This window comes from Macaca mulatta, chromosome 11 (assembly GCF_049350105.2).
Source record: "Macaca mulatta isolate MMU2019108-1 chromosome 11, T2T-MMU8v2.0, whole genome shotgun sequence".
Lineage (NCBI taxonomy): Eukaryota > Metazoa > Chordata > Mammalia > Primates > Cercopithecidae > Macaca > Macaca mulatta.
In genome coordinates this window covers 56,739,073-56,752,927 of record NC_133416.1, presented here as the reverse complement: position 1 = coordinate 56,752,927, position 13,855 = coordinate 56,739,073, and the positions used below count along the sequence as shown (strand labels likewise).

The window sequence follows — 13,855 nt, the reverse complement described above, 5'->3', positions numbered from 1 at the left end:
ATAACATATTTAATCAAGTGCCTGTTAAAAAATAAAACTCACAATCTTTCATGAGAGTTAAAATAAGCACGTACTCATTAAGCAAGCCCACAGAACAGTAAATGAGGTGGGTACTCTTGAAGCAGAGGACCATCGTATACTGTCAGGGCCAAAAGGGCCAGTCTCTCATTTGGGACACTTGAATTCTCTGGCAATGTCCATGTGATGTGTGCTTGACACTTCTGATGGGCAGTTTTGGAACTGAATCTTTCTTATTCCGAGCTGAAGTATGTCTCTTTATAACTGCTACACTTGAGTACGTCGCAAAGGGAGCATAAAACAAAAAGAACTCCTCTTTTAGAGAACAGTCTTTCTAGTTTTCCAGGGCATCTCTGACAGCCCCAAATTCCCAATTTTTCCGACAGGCTCGTTCTCCCATCCCAAGATTCCTTCCAAGGCACTCTCCTCTGAAGGTGCTTCCATTGGTTTTCTCTCTTACCTCCCGGCGACCACAAGTGGCCCCAGCCGTCCAGGTGGGTCCGGCTGACGGGACCAAGCGGACACCACTCCTTCTCGCAGTCTTTTTCTGCTTAGTAAAGCGACCCACGATCCTCCATCCGCTCCTCAGAGACTCCCTGCACTTTCTGTCCGCCACATCTCCCTGGTTACATTATCTCCCCGACTAGTGCTAGCAGGCGAGCCTGATAGAAGTTTCTCTAAAGGCGCTGGAGGAGTCAAACAATGCATAACGTCCTGTGCAACCCTCAGACTCCTATACCTCGCGTGAATTTGGAAGTCGAAATCCAGGCCGCGGTCCCGCTCTTCCCGCGTCGCCTCAATTAGCCCCGCTGGGTCTCGCCCTAAGTCTCGCCTTTCCCTTTAACTGGCCCCTCAAGCCAGGCTACCTCCTCGGTGCCTATAATCCCTAACGTTTCCCCATACGCTGTCCCAACTAGGAACGCCTTTACTTTCCGCTATTAGTAAAATATTTAAACCTTCGGTAAAATGGCCACGCCCCTGGTCACGCCCCCTTCATACACGTTGCCAAGACGAACCGGAAGAGGTTGCCAGCCCCTGGTTCGTAAACCGGAAGTAGACGTACCTCACGGAAGCCGGCTTTGGCCCTGCGGCTGCTACCGTCGCCGCGGAGAAATTGTTGGATCTGGCAGTCTAGGAATGGTGAGACCTCGCGGTTCGCCTCTGAGGGTTCTTAGAGGAGTTGGGGGTGAAATGGAGTTTTCCAGAGTGCCGACGGGGACGACCCCCCCAAAGTTTGGGGCCACGCCCCGGTGGCGCCCCGAAAAGCTGCGCATGCGTGGGCCGGACCGGGTTAGAATCTGGCTCGAGGTGTTACGCATGCGCAAAGTCATGGAGCTCGCGGGGTGAGACTGGGCTTGCGAGTTTACCCCCACCTTTCCAGCCACCAGCCTGTGGGTCTCAAAACCAAGGCTACTTGGTGCTCTGCTTTGAGTTGCAGAGGTGACTTTATCAGTGCTCTTACCCCGAGTTCTTGAGACAGACCTGGACCAATCCCCCACCTTGGGTGTGCACTCGTGGGAGAACGAGGGGCGGAAGGCCAGGGAAGCGGGCACAGACCCTACCTCAGTTTGCCGGCAAGCTGGGGCCCCTTCGCCCTCTCCTCAGATGTCAAGATTCTCAGTCGTAGCCTATGGAGCGGAGAGCGACAGGCTCACCTGGGGGCAGAGCTAGAACACTGAGCTAAGAGCCACCCTGGTTAGAAGAAGTGGGAACTCACGAGAGGAACGCCCCGAGAAAGTCCAGTACCTGGGTTCTCCAGGGGTTGTTGGGGCGCAAGGAGGTTGATAATCACGCACTTCCCAAACAGTGATTTTTGGTTTTAACGAGATGGTATCTCATGCAAATACCACTTTTAAATCTTCAGTAAAAACCCCAAGTGAAAAAAAAAAAACCAACGAGATGGACTGTTTGGAGTTTTGTCTCCCTTTCTTTTTTTCCTGTTTTGGCCTGGGAGGGGAAGGCTGGTGCTGCTGAGCTGAGTGGACAGCTGAAGTAAAGAAAAAGTGGACGAGGAATCCCCTGTCTCTTGCTAGTTTATAGTCAAGGCGCTTAACCTAGGAGATATCAGTAGAATTAGAGGGTCCATGAACCCTCTAAAATAATATGTGTTTGCACACTTTTCTGGAGTCCATAGCTGTTATCATACTCTGAAAGGTGCCAGTGACCTTCACAAGATTAATGTCTGAGATTATTATTGGCAGAGTGGGGCCTTATACCTCTTTCCTCTCCTTGTATCTTCCCTAGCTTAAGGGACCCTGGGGGACTTGAGCCAGTATAAGGAAGTGAGGCTGGCCAGTTGGAAATCTGAGCCTCAGGGAGCCTCATTTCTCCTTTGCAGAATCTCCTCTCAGCCTTTAAGCTCACCTGGTCAGAATCCTTGGATGAGCCTGTGGGATCCTTCCTCCTAGCCCTGTGGTTTGGAACCAGTGGCTTTGGGACTGTAAGAGGATGGACAAAGGTAGTATGAGGCCGGGACAGCTCCCCAAATGCTCGGGCGCCAAGGTCTGCTGATTCCACCCTGTGCCTGGCACGTGTGTCTTTCGGTCCTGGCTAGGCCTTGCCACCTCCCCCTGGGCCAGCACCACCCATGTACCTGTCGGCAGAGCCACAATTGACTGACTTGCTGTTGAGCTGCTGCTCTTTAGCATGGCTGCATTTTGATGGCAGAGGGAGCAGTTATGCCCAGAGCCCAGCGTGTCGGCATCACCAGTCTGACCTGAGCACCATGTGCTGCACGACATGACACGTGGCACCGGGGGAACTGCCCAGCGTGGAAGGTCTGGGCCAGGTCTGAGCCCAGATGGGATCTGGATGGCCAAGGAACTCTACCTTAAAACCTCAAGTGTCAAGGAGGCAGGGGAGGGGCCAAGAGGGCTGGCAGGGCAAGGGGGCTGGGGAGGGGTCCCATTTGTAGAGGCTCTAGGATCTGAGGAGGCCTGAATCCACCATTTCTCTCTTTGTAGATTCTCAGGGGCTGCTAGATTCATCCCTGATGGCATCAGGCACTGCCAGCCGCTCAGAGGATGAAGAGTCACTGGCAGGGCAGAAGCGAGCCTCCTCCCAGGCCTTGGGCACCATCCCTAAACGGAGAAGCTCTTCCAGGTAGTAAAGGTTCGGAGGGCCAGGAACTGGGAAAGGGTAGAAGGTCTATGGCGTTAAGTGCCACATGCCTCCACCTCTGTTGGGAATGGCTGCGTGAGCCCCCCTGGGGCCTTATATTGGCAGAGCCTTATGCTTTTCCTGTCCCTGCTAAACCCTTCCCTGTGGGACTGAGGGCAGGGGAGGGAGATCTTAGGTCTCTGACGTGAAGTCTTTGTGGTGTGATCCCCTGTCATCTCAGAGGGCTGAAGTGTAGCAGTTCCATGGCCGCTGAGCTGGACTGTGGCGTAAAGTGAAAGCAGGCTGGAGCAGTTAGCACCTTACTGGGCACCTGCTCTTTTTTATGGGCTGGGTGTGTGTGAATGGGTACCAGGGTGGGGTAAGGAGTGTTCACTGGGCAGGCCCTTTACAGGTTCATCAAGAGGAAGAAGTTTGATGATGAGCTGGTAGAGAGCAGCCTGGCAAAGTCTTCTACCCGGGCGAAGGGGGCCAGTGGGGTGGAACCAGGGCGCTGTTCAGGGAGTGAACCCTCCTCCAGTGAGAAGAAGAAGGTGAGGAATTGGGAGACTTAGGGGATGGGAGGTAGTGCCAGATTTCATGTTTCCCCAGAACCTTTGCCAGCTGCCAGGAGCCCTGCAGAGCAGGCTGGTGAGAGGACCAAGCTGCCCTAGCCCTCATCTCAGATGCCTCTCTCCTGGGAACCCACCTCTCTCTACTCCCCATTTTTTGTTGCAGCCCCCACCCCCAACCCTGCTATTGCATCCTGTATCACATTCCGTGTGGGAGGCATGGAGCATGCATCTATTCTGGGAGCAGACAGCCTGTTCCCAGCACTGCAGAGTGTAAAAATAACCCCCAGGTGGCATTGCTCTGGCCCTAGACACTGCACCAGCAAGAGTGATTTCCCGGTATCCTCCCCACCCACCTTTCACTCTGGGGTCGGGGGTACCGCCAGCAAAGAGAAGACCCCATATGGTCAAGGACTATATAGAAGTAACTTGGTGGGAGGGGGTGGGTATTTGAAAGCTGAGCTCTTTTCCTGTACTTCCTTTTGTGGGCTGGAGTTGGTGCTGAGGCTGGGGCTGGGGCTGCCGCTGCCGCTGCCACGGAGTATGTGAAACTCTAGTCATGAAGCGCCAGCTGACTGGATGCTGGTTTTGAGCTCGGTTTATTCCTGTTCTCTGCCCAGGTATCCAAAGCCCCCAGCACTCCTGTGCCACCCAGCCCAGCCCCAGCCCCTGGACTCACCAAGCGTGTGAAGAAAAGTAAACAGCCACTTCAGGTGACCAAGGATCTGGGCCGCTGGAAGCCTGCAGATGACCTCCTGCTCATAAATGCTGTGTTGCAGGTAGTGCCCCTACCATAGGCTTAGTGTCTCCCTTCCCCCCAGCCTCCAGTTCGCACCCCAAAATTAGCCCAGCAGGGCCCTGTGGGTGGCAAAGAAGGGTTCTTCCCAGCTCCAAGGCTGGAGCAAATCCCTCTGGGGCCTTGCAGACCAACGACCTGACCTCCGTCCACCTGGGCGTGAAGTTCAGCTGCCGCTTCACCCTTCGGGAAGTCCAGGAGCGCTGGTACGCCCTGCTCTATGATCCTGTCATCTCCAAGTGAGTGGGAGCTGGTTCCAGCAGTGGGGAGGTACTGGGGACACCAGAATTTGGGTCCTGGAGCAGAGGGAGTTGTACCAGGGCCCCAGGAGGGGTCTGGGAGTCAGGACTCCTGGAGGCTCCTTGCGGGTGATACTGAGGCCTGAGAGGTTTCAAAGAGAAGTTTCTTCCTGCCTCCAGGCAAGGGAGTCTGAAGGCAGAGGGAATAGCATGGGGGAGAAGACTAAAATGAGTGCCCGGAGTGCACTGTGTGTGTTGTGGCTTTGGGCAGGTCACTTCCAACCTTCCCACATTGACCTCCTACAGTTTCATCCTCCTAATAGAAGAACACCAAGCCCCCTTCTAGCTCCAGTAGCCACAGGCTTCCAAATAAACTCATGTACACATGCAGCACACATTTCCTCCTCCTCAGTCACTTAATGTCTTCAGGGCTTGGTTGGATGCTTAACACCCATCATCTCCACAGACCCTGGCACCACTTAAGTTGTAGCTGCAGTTCTGATAGGAAATGGACTGGGCTCAGCTTGGAAAGAGGTGGTGGTAGGCAGTGGCTAGGGGGTGACAACTTTGGCCAAGTAAGGAGGAAGAACTTGGAGGGAGCAGCAGCTGGTCCGAGGCTCAGCGTCAGGAAGGACTGGGTGTGAAGGGGACATAGGGGCCTCCGTTTTGTGAGTTGGCTATTCATTCACTTGACAAACCTGTGAAGCCACAGGTTATCTGCTAAGCCTTAGGCCCTTTCTACTGAGGGCCTGGCCTCTAGGTTCTGGATCTCAAAAGCCTGTAGCTTTGGGGGAAATAGTAGGAACCACAGATTGCTAAACACCTTTCCTTCAGCCCTCCCCTCTGTATCTTTCTGTGTCCAGGTTGGCCTGTCAGGCCATGAGGCAGCTGCACCCAGAGGCTATTGCAGCCATCCAGAGCAAGGCCCTGTTTAGCAAGGCTGAGGAGCAGCTGTTGAGCAAAGTGGGATCGGTAAGGCTGAGGGCTGGGAAAGTGGAGGATCAGGGCGCAGGGAGAGCTGGACCACCTAGAAAACCACTGATGTGGAGAGCTCCCCACCCACTGTCTGGATGTGTGCACATGCACACGCATGCACGTCGGCAGGGGCCTTTGTGACAGGGGCCTTAGGAAGAGCCAAGCCTGACTCCCTGGGTGACTAGTTTGCTTCTTCCAGCTCCTGGGGGGTGCTGAGGTGGGAGGTAGAGATGGTAAGGCAGAGGCATGTGTGAAAAAGCCCAGATGGCTAGAGAATGTTTCCTGCCCTCCAGACCAGCCAGCCCACCTTAGAGACCTTCCAGGACCTGCTGCATAGACACCCCGATGCCTTCTACCTGGCCCGTACCGCGAAGGCCCTGCAGGCCCACTGGCAGCTCATGAAGCAGTATTACCTGCTGGAGGACCAGACAGGTAACGCCCCAGGAGCTGGCAGAATGGGGGTGTGTGCACGTGCATGTGTGTGTGTGTGTGTGTCTGAAGTACTCGACACAGCTGCCTTCAAGTGCCCTGTAACAGATTCCTCAGTGACCCCCAGTGTCTTGTTCACCTCACATTGCAACAAAACCTACTCTTTTCCAGAGAAAGTGGCTGGGATGGTCTTCAGCATCATCATAAGAGTAGCCAACATTGCCTGGAATCTTGGGCAAAAGGTCCAAATAGCAGAGTTATCTACCACTTCTTGTCTTTTGTTTGTTCATGACACACTTTATCCTTACATAAATAACACATTAATTGTTATGGATAACATTCAAACATGAGCAAAATGAGAAAGTCCTCTTCCCTGCCCACCCTTCACTTTGTTTTCCACCCTAGAGGTAATAACCACTTTTTCTGAGCTTTTCTGCTCTTTGCCTCTCTCCGTTCTTCATTCTGTCTTCCTTCTTCCTCTTCTCTTCCCACTAGGCTGTCAGTGCTGTCAAGCTGCCCTCAGGCCATTCATAAATCCCCGCTGGGACTTCACACCCAGTCCATCTGTCTCCCTTTCCCCAAGGGCCACACTGCTCCCTGCTTCCTCTTGCCCCAGCAGCACAGCACTCCCTCTCCCAGTGACAGGGGGTAAGAAAACAGTGTGATTAAACTGGAGGAACTCCCCAGTGAGGTCTGTAATTCAGGTTCTGATTTCCATAGTACAAGTACATTCTCACTTTCTAAAAGTACTGCCAGTTGCCCTCTACATAGTTTTTCACACAGTTCAAACATGAAACTTCTTTGGTACCCATCACCTTACTACCAGGGTCCTGCAGCTTCTGCTTAGGAAAAAGTATTCCTGCAGGAGCATTTTAGGAAATCTCATCAGAGGGAGGCCGTATCTTCCATTCCTAAGGACTTCTGATTTTAGTGGGCCAGGGGGCAGCCCTCTTTATTCCTGCGGCTTCCAAAATTCTGCCTCTTCTCAGACTCAGATATCACAGAATGCCCACAGAGAGAACAGATACTGACTGGATAACTTTTCTTTTTACTGCTAAAGCTAGTTCCTTTGTCACTATTTTGAAAGTTTTGCCGGGCGCGGTGACTCATGCCTGTAATCCCGGCACTTTGGGAGGCCGAGGTGAGTGGATCACGAGGTCAGGAGATCCAGACCAGCCTGACCAACATGGTGCAACCCCACCTCTACTAAAAATACAAAAATTAGCCAGGCCTGGTGGCGCACACCTGTAATTCCAGCTACTCAGGAAGCTGAGGCAGGAGAATTGCTGAACCCGGGAGGCAGAGGTTGCAGTGAGCCAAGATCACGCCACTGCACTCCAGCTTGGATGACAGAGTGAGACTCTGTCTCAAAAAAAAAAAAGAAAAGAAAGTTATTTTGTGCGAATTTATTTGTTAACTAAAAGGCTTATCGTGAAAGTTTTATTCCTTCCTTCAAGAGTTTTGTATATGGGGATTTGATTTATCCTTTGCCATTGAGAGCTAGGAGACCCTAGGAACAGGCGGGACACATTGCTTAGCTGTCAAGTCAGCTGAACATGAGATTCGTGGAACTTGAGGCAACTCTGGTGGGGAGGGACTTGATGGAGTGACTGCCTCAGTTCCCCTCGTACGGTCTCACCTCGGCGGGAGGAAGAGGAGCATCTGTGGCCCCCCACACACTCCCCCCTCACTTATTCAGTTGACAGTTGCATGGCCACTAGCTGCTACAGAGCACACCCTTCAGTCCTGGGAACAGCTGGCCTAAAGGCAGAGGTTTTCAGATTTGGGGAGCCTTAATCCCTTTAATTTTTTTTTTTTTTTTTTGAGACGGAGTCTCGCTCTGCTGCCCAGGCTGGAATGCAGTGGCCGGATCTCAGCTCACTGCAAGCTCCACCTCCTGAGTTTACGCCATTCTCCTGCCTCAGCCTCCCTAGTAGCTGGGACTACGGGTGCCCGCCACCTCGCCCAGCTAGTTTTTTGTATTTTTTAGTAGAGACGGGGTTTCACCGTGTTAGCCAGGATGGTCTCGATCTCCTGACCTCGTGATCCGCCTGTCTCGGCCTCCCAAAGTGCTGGGATTACAGGCTTGAGCCACCGCGCCCGGCCATTTTTTTTTTTTTTTTTTTTTAAGAGACAGGGTCTTGCCATGTTGCTCAGCTGGACTTGAATTCTCAGCTCAAGAGATCTTGCCTCATGCTCCGAGTAGCTAGGTCTGTGGGCACACACTTCCTTTCACATTTTGGCCAGAAAAAAAAACCAAAGAGTTTCATGAAATAGTATTTATCCTGAGCATATCTGATGGGCTCTGATGCTCACTATCCTATTCCATTTCATTTTTTGAAAAAAATGAAACTAACTTCATGACCCATTAGCAGGTCATGACCCCAGATCAAGAGACATTGGCTTAAGGTGGGGCGGCACCCACCAGCACATACTTTCTCAGTGGAACTTGGCTGGCAGGTGCCTCCCAGCCCCTCACAGCGTGGCAAGAAATGCTGGAGATCATATGGTGTGATGGAAGGAGAGGTTGAGATTTCGAATCGAGAGAGCAGGATTTAAATCCTGGCTCCATCCCAAACTAGGGTCACATAGTTTAACCCCGCTCCTGTGTCTGTTTCCTCATCTGTAAAATGTAGCTAATAGCTAATGATAGTGCCTCCCCTGCTTAGTTCAAGGCTGTGTAATCAAAGCCCTTTGCACACCGAGAAGCCCATACAAAAGGTCAATTTTAATTTCTTTCCCTTTCTAGAACCACCTCTACGCTCAGCTAAGCCTAAAGATGCTTTGTGCCAAATTAGAGCCCAGCCTAATCTGGTATGGGCGCCCTTGCTGGTGCTGGGCTCTCCACCCGGTGCAGTCTGCAGCTGTACTTGGCTTAGTGGTCCGCTCAGCATCATGGGGTTCAGCAGGACCCTTGGTGCTCACGCTTCCTCTGTCCTTTGTTCAGTGCAGCCGCTGCCCAAAGGGGACCAAGTGCTGAACTTCTCTGATGCGGAGGACCTGATTGATGACAGTAAGCTCAAGTGAGTGGTTGGAGACACAGGAAGGGGTTGAGAGAGCCGAGTCCCTCCTGTCAGGTAGAGCGCCCCAGGCTGCCCAACCCCAGCCCTTGGGCTCCTGTTGGTGCTTGGCCCCTCTGGCTGAGCCCCCTCCCCTCCCACTGGGGCCTTCTTAGGCTCCGCTGCTTTACCCTTATCCCCAGCCCAACCCCAGAGAAGGAGGCTGGGCCAAGGCCTAATAATACCGCCTTCCAGGCCACTTGGCTAAAGGGGCTCTGGAATGCCCTAATGAGCCAAGTAGCAGGCGAGCTGAAAGTGGACCTAAATTTTTCTTCTCTTCTTGTCCCTCAGGGACATGCGAGATGAGGTCCTGGAACATGGTAAGTGTGGCCTGATGGGGCAGTGAGGGGATGGAAGCTCCTGCCAGTATCAAGAGGAGCAGTACAAGGTGCTGGTGGCCTCAGAGCGTCCCTCCTTACCACCTCACCTCACCCCAGAGCTGATGGTGGCTGACCGGCGCCAGAAGCGAGAGATTCGGCAGCTGGAACAGGAACTGCATAAGTGGCAGGTGCTAGTGGACAGCATCACAGGTGAGGAGGCCCGGGCACCAGAAGGCAACCTTGCCCTGGTTCCCTGTCTTCCATTCTGGCCCTCGGGTAGGCTCTTCCAAACCCCCTCTTCCCCTAGGCATGAGCTCTCCGGACTTCGACAACCAGACACTGGCAGTGCTGCGGGGCCGCATGGTGCGGTACCTGATGCGCTCACGCGAGGTGAGGCAGGCCCATCCCTACCCTTCCTACACGTGCTTCCTCTGTCAGTGCCTTTCTCTGTGTAGTCCTTGGTTTCTCATCTTTCTCTGGCCTGCATAGACCTACTCCCCCAATTCTTCAGGTCCCAGCCCTCACCTGCCCCATTTCCCCAGATCACCCTGGGCAGAGCAACCAAGGATAACCAGATTGATGTGGACCTGTCTCTGGAGGGTCCAGCCTGGAAGATCTCCCGGAAACAAGGTATCCCCCACCTGCTGCCCCAGCAGGAAGCAGTGTGAGGATGTCCCTCCCAGCCTCTCGCTGTCCTTTCTAGCCCTGGGGCTTGATGTCCATGGGGACCCTCGTGAACTACCTGAGGCAGGGGTTCCTTGGTGTCTGCAGGAAGCAGAGCTGGTCCATGGAGGTTCCTGGTGCTCTCTGGCCTTTCCTCATCCCATCAATCCCTCCCAATCCCATCATCCCTTTTTCCTTTCTGCTTCCACAGGTGTCATCAAGCTGAAGAACAACGGTGATTTCTTCATTGCCAATGAGGGTCGACGGCCCATCTACATCGATGGACGGCCAGTGCTGTGTGGCTCCAAATGGCGCCTCAGCAACAACTCTGTGGTGGAGGTGAGCTGGGGAGGAGGCAGGAAGGCCAGGATGAGACCTAGGCATGGTGAGCCAGTACACAAGCCTGACCCCACCTCTGTCTCCCACCCAGATCGCCAGCCTGCGATTCGTCTTCCTCATCAACCAGGACCTCATTGCCCTCATCCGGGCCGAGGCTGCCAAGATCACACCACAGTGAGGAGTGGTGGCAGGACTCGTGGGCCCTCTCCGGCCTGTTTCGCCTGCCACTCCAGCCCCCTTGAGCTGGGAACTCAAGCTCCTGGAAAAACCTGCCCAGATTGGGCAGTGGGAGGCTCAGCTGCGGGCCATTAATTTGAGCCTTTGAGGGAGGATAGGTCTGGCCGTTGTGAAGCCAGCAGAGGCTGAGAACCTCGGGCTTCCCTAGAGCCAGAGCCCCTCCCGCTCTTCCTCTCTTTAAAAACAACCCTACCCCACATTGCCACCTTCACTCCCGTGTCTCCAGCAGATTAGCCTCAGACTCTTCCTTTATTGTTTTTCTTTTGTAAATAAAAAGCAACAGGTTCCAAAGTAGTTTCTTTTATTATTATTTTTTTTAATATAAAAATTTGGGACAGGTAGAGGCAGGGGCACATGCAGGGGATGGCAAAGCCCTTCCTTGTCCTCAGGTCTCTGCCCCCAGCCTGCAGAGGGAGACCGGGAGGTCGGAGGAGCAGGCTGAGGAGGGGCCTGCCCCAGGGCCCCAGCCCACCCTCTCTGAGAGTCAGGAGCCAGGCCCTCCTTTGCTTCCAGGCTCCCTGCCCTGAGCCAGCGGGCCACATGGAGTCCATGGGGTGGCCGCCACCCTGTCTTCACTCTGAGGTTGGGCTGAACAGCAGATGGCAGCACGCCTGGCAACACTGAGTTCTAGGGCTGGTACTCAGACCCCTGTGCCTTCTTCCTGGGTCCACTGGACTGTGCCAGAGCCGTGGCAGCCAATAAGCACCATCTCCAGGCTGTGGGGGTCCCAGGGCAAGGCCAGGCCCCCTGACACTGGCGGGGGCTCTCCAGTGCTGGTCGCCTCAGCCTGGCTCACAGGCTCTGGGGGCCCAGTCCTAGCCCCTTCCTCAGAAGGAGGAGGTGAGGCAGGGGTGCTGGGCTCAGAGCAGAGGTCTCCTGAGGCAGGGGGCTCCGAGTCTGAGGTGGAGGTCCAGAAAGCTGTGGCTCGAGGCCAGGGGGAGCTCTGAGATGCTGGGGGACCCCAGGGCCAGGGTGCCATGAGGGGAGGAGGCCCCGGACGAGGGTGGGGCCAAGTCCCACTCAAGACAGAGCCAGCTGGGGGCTGCAGGCAGTAGGAGGATGCCCCAGTGTCCACACACAGAGGCTGCAGAAGCCCGGAGGTGCTGGCTGGGCATGGCCCCTCTCCTGAGGCCCGAGGGCATGGACCCTCCCTATGGGGTGCCAGGACAAGCTGCACAGCCTGGCGAAGTGACTGTAGTCCTTCCCGCATCTGCAGCACCTGTTCTGACAGCTCCATCACCTTCGGGGGAGGGAGGAGGTGAGGTCAGAATGGAGTCAGCCATGGAGTGCCTGCCCCGGCACCCCCCTCACCTCCACCTTCCCCCTCACCTACCGCCTGCCGAAGCTTGTCCAGTGTGTCTGTGTTCCTTGCCTCGCTGGGCCCATGGGGGACAGTGAGCAGGCCACTCTCTGTGGGTAGTAGGATGGGGTTATCAGCTGGGGCTGGTAAGAGGAGACAGGCAGTGGGAGGGTCTAGGCCTTGCCGCAGTTAGACCACATTGACCTGGCAGGACCTGACTCCTAGGATCATCTCTTCTGGCCTTGCCCAAGGTGCTGAATTTTGCCCAAACTTCCATGGGCAGGGAAAACACCGCCCAGCAGCCCTCAGCCACACTGCCTAGCGCTCTCCTTCCCCTCAAAAAGTTGTTCTTTGTGCCTGTCACTTGCTCTGTCCTCCAGGCAAATGGACATTTCTGGGAGCTCATTACCTTGTTCACTTCCCTGGCCTGGAGCCACTTTCACCCCTGGTTCCCCAGCCCTCTATCCCCGCAGTTAGCCAGACATTGTGCTAAGGCTTTAAGTTACATTATATAATATAAACATCAACCCATTTTTTTGCAGACAGGAAGCTGGGGCCAGAGAAGCCAAATTCACACTGCTAGAAAACTGACAGAGCAAGGACATAAACCCAGTTCCTGGCTACATCAAAATTAAAGTGCTGGTCTTCACCACCAAACTCCCCTGCCCGCACGGCACAGAGGGGTAGTGGGGTGAGATGGCCTCCAGGCAGTCTGCCAGTTACTTTAACACTGGTGGCACAGAGGCCAGCAGTGCTTGAGGTTCACAAGGCAAAGGGGCCGCCCACCAACCTAGACCATCCTGGGGCCCTGGTACCTGGTCCAGGGGAGGGGCTGCTGCTACATTCCGGGCCAGACTGGCCCATGCGGAAAGAGAACTTGGGCTGGTCCGAGCCACAGCCGTCTTCAATGCCATCTACTACCCTGTGAACCCAGGCACCACGACAACAAATCAATGGACAGGCAGCCACTGTGGGGTCGTATGGGATGGGATGCCCCAGCGTCCACACACACAGGCCACAGGAGCGTGGAACTGACCAGGAGCCCAGGAGAAAGCTAACATGGGGTCCCTTCCCCTAGGAGCTTGAGGTTTAGCTGGGAGGCCAAGCTTGAGCAGCATGAGATGCGAGAGTTCAGAGCAGCGTGTGCCACACGCCACACAGTGGAGTGGGACAGCAGGAGAAAGGAGGGGCACAGAGGCTTCCTGGAGGAGGCAGGCTTGGCCCACATAGGCTAGCGGGAATTAAGATGGTTAGATGGGCACCTAGGGTAGGGTGCACCTGCCCAGGGCCTCAGCCTCATCACCACCATCTCTGCCATGGGGGCCTAGGGTCTGCTTACCTGGGGCTCAGATCTGGGGGCACATTCCATGGCATGGGGGGCAGCCGTAGCCCCTCTAGGGCCCGTGGGGGAGCAGAGGGGCCAGCCTCAGCCTTCAAAGCCCCTGCCCTGCCTGGTCTCCCTCTGCCACCTAGACGAGGCCGGGGTGCTGTTCGACGTGGGGATAGCAGCTTGGCAGCCGAGGATGAGGAGGTGCAACCAGGGGACAGCAGGGGGCTGGAGGGCTCATCAGCTGGGGCTGGGGAGACTGTGGGGCCCTGCTCCCCATCTGTCTCCTTCTCCTCCAGCGTGGACATAAGGGTATTGTCGCCGCTCAGGGAGCTGGTGTCCACCTAGGGATAGTGGGGGACAGAGAATCGGCATGGATGGTCACTATTGTGTGACCATATGGCCACTCACCTCCTCTACCAAGGCTTCATCTCCCTGGAAGGGATGAGCCATCTTTGTTAGAATAGCCAACGTCTATTCTCACT

General features: G+C 54.9%; 2 protein-coding genes and 1 long non-coding RNA gene across 14 annotated transcripts in view; 1 reads left to right on the top strand and 2 right to left on the bottom strand.

The window, feature by feature from the left end:
- LOC144332855 (uncharacterized) overlaps positions 1-932 on the bottom strand; it is a 40,589-nt gene extending 39,657 nt beyond the window's left edge. The window contains exon 1 of the long non-coding RNA XR_013401046.1: positions 75-932. This is a non-coding gene — a long non-coding RNA (uncharacterized LOC144332855). The remainder of the gene's footprint in view (positions 1-74) is intronic.
- A 130-nt stretch (positions 933-1,062) lies between these two features.
- MCRS1 (microspherule protein 1) lies at positions 1,063-11,034 on the top strand. 9 transcript variants are annotated; one of them, XM_077954135.1, is made up of 16 exons: positions 1,063-1,158; positions 2,357-2,476; positions 2,573-2,795; positions 2,982-3,120; positions 3,530-3,668; positions 4,307-4,465; positions 4,612-4,721; positions 5,585-5,693; positions 5,990-6,128; positions 9,073-9,148; positions 9,476-9,504; positions 9,622-9,714; positions 9,812-9,894; positions 10,047-10,134; positions 10,379-10,506; positions 10,598-11,034. In XM_077954135.1, the coding sequence occupies exons 4-16, from the start codon at positions 3,011-3,013 to the stop codon at positions 10,682-10,684; spliced, it is 1,350 nt and encodes a 449-aa protein (XP_077810261.1). In that variant the 5' UTR covers positions 1,063-1,158; positions 2,357-2,476; positions 2,573-2,795; positions 2,982-3,010; the 3' UTR covers positions 10,685-11,034. The 9 variants fall into 9 exon arrangements, with proteins under 9 accessions (XP_077810261.1, XP_077810258.1, XP_077810257.1 ...); XM_077954132.1 differs by having other exon boundaries at positions 2,573-2,806; positions 4,612-4,688; XM_077954131.1 differs by having other exon boundaries at positions 2,573-2,806.
- The window catches only part of KCNH3 (potassium voltage-gated channel subfamily H member 3), a 19,766-nt gene continuing 16,938 nt past the window's right edge, over positions 11,028-13,855 (bottom strand). For all 4 annotated transcript variants that reach the window (XM_077954057.1, XM_001109598.5, XM_077954058.1 and 1 more), the window contains 4 exons: positions 13,383-13,714; positions 12,859-12,965; positions 12,077-12,153; positions 11,028-11,983 (listed from right to left, as the gene is read on the bottom strand). In XM_077954057.1, the coding sequence (XP_077810183.1) occupies positions 11,384-11,983; positions 12,077-12,153; positions 12,859-12,965; positions 13,383-13,714 (1,116 nt within the window). In that variant the 3' untranslated portion in view covers positions 11,028-11,383. The remainder of the gene's footprint in view (positions 11,984-12,076; positions 12,154-12,858; positions 12,966-13,382; positions 13,715-13,855) is intronic.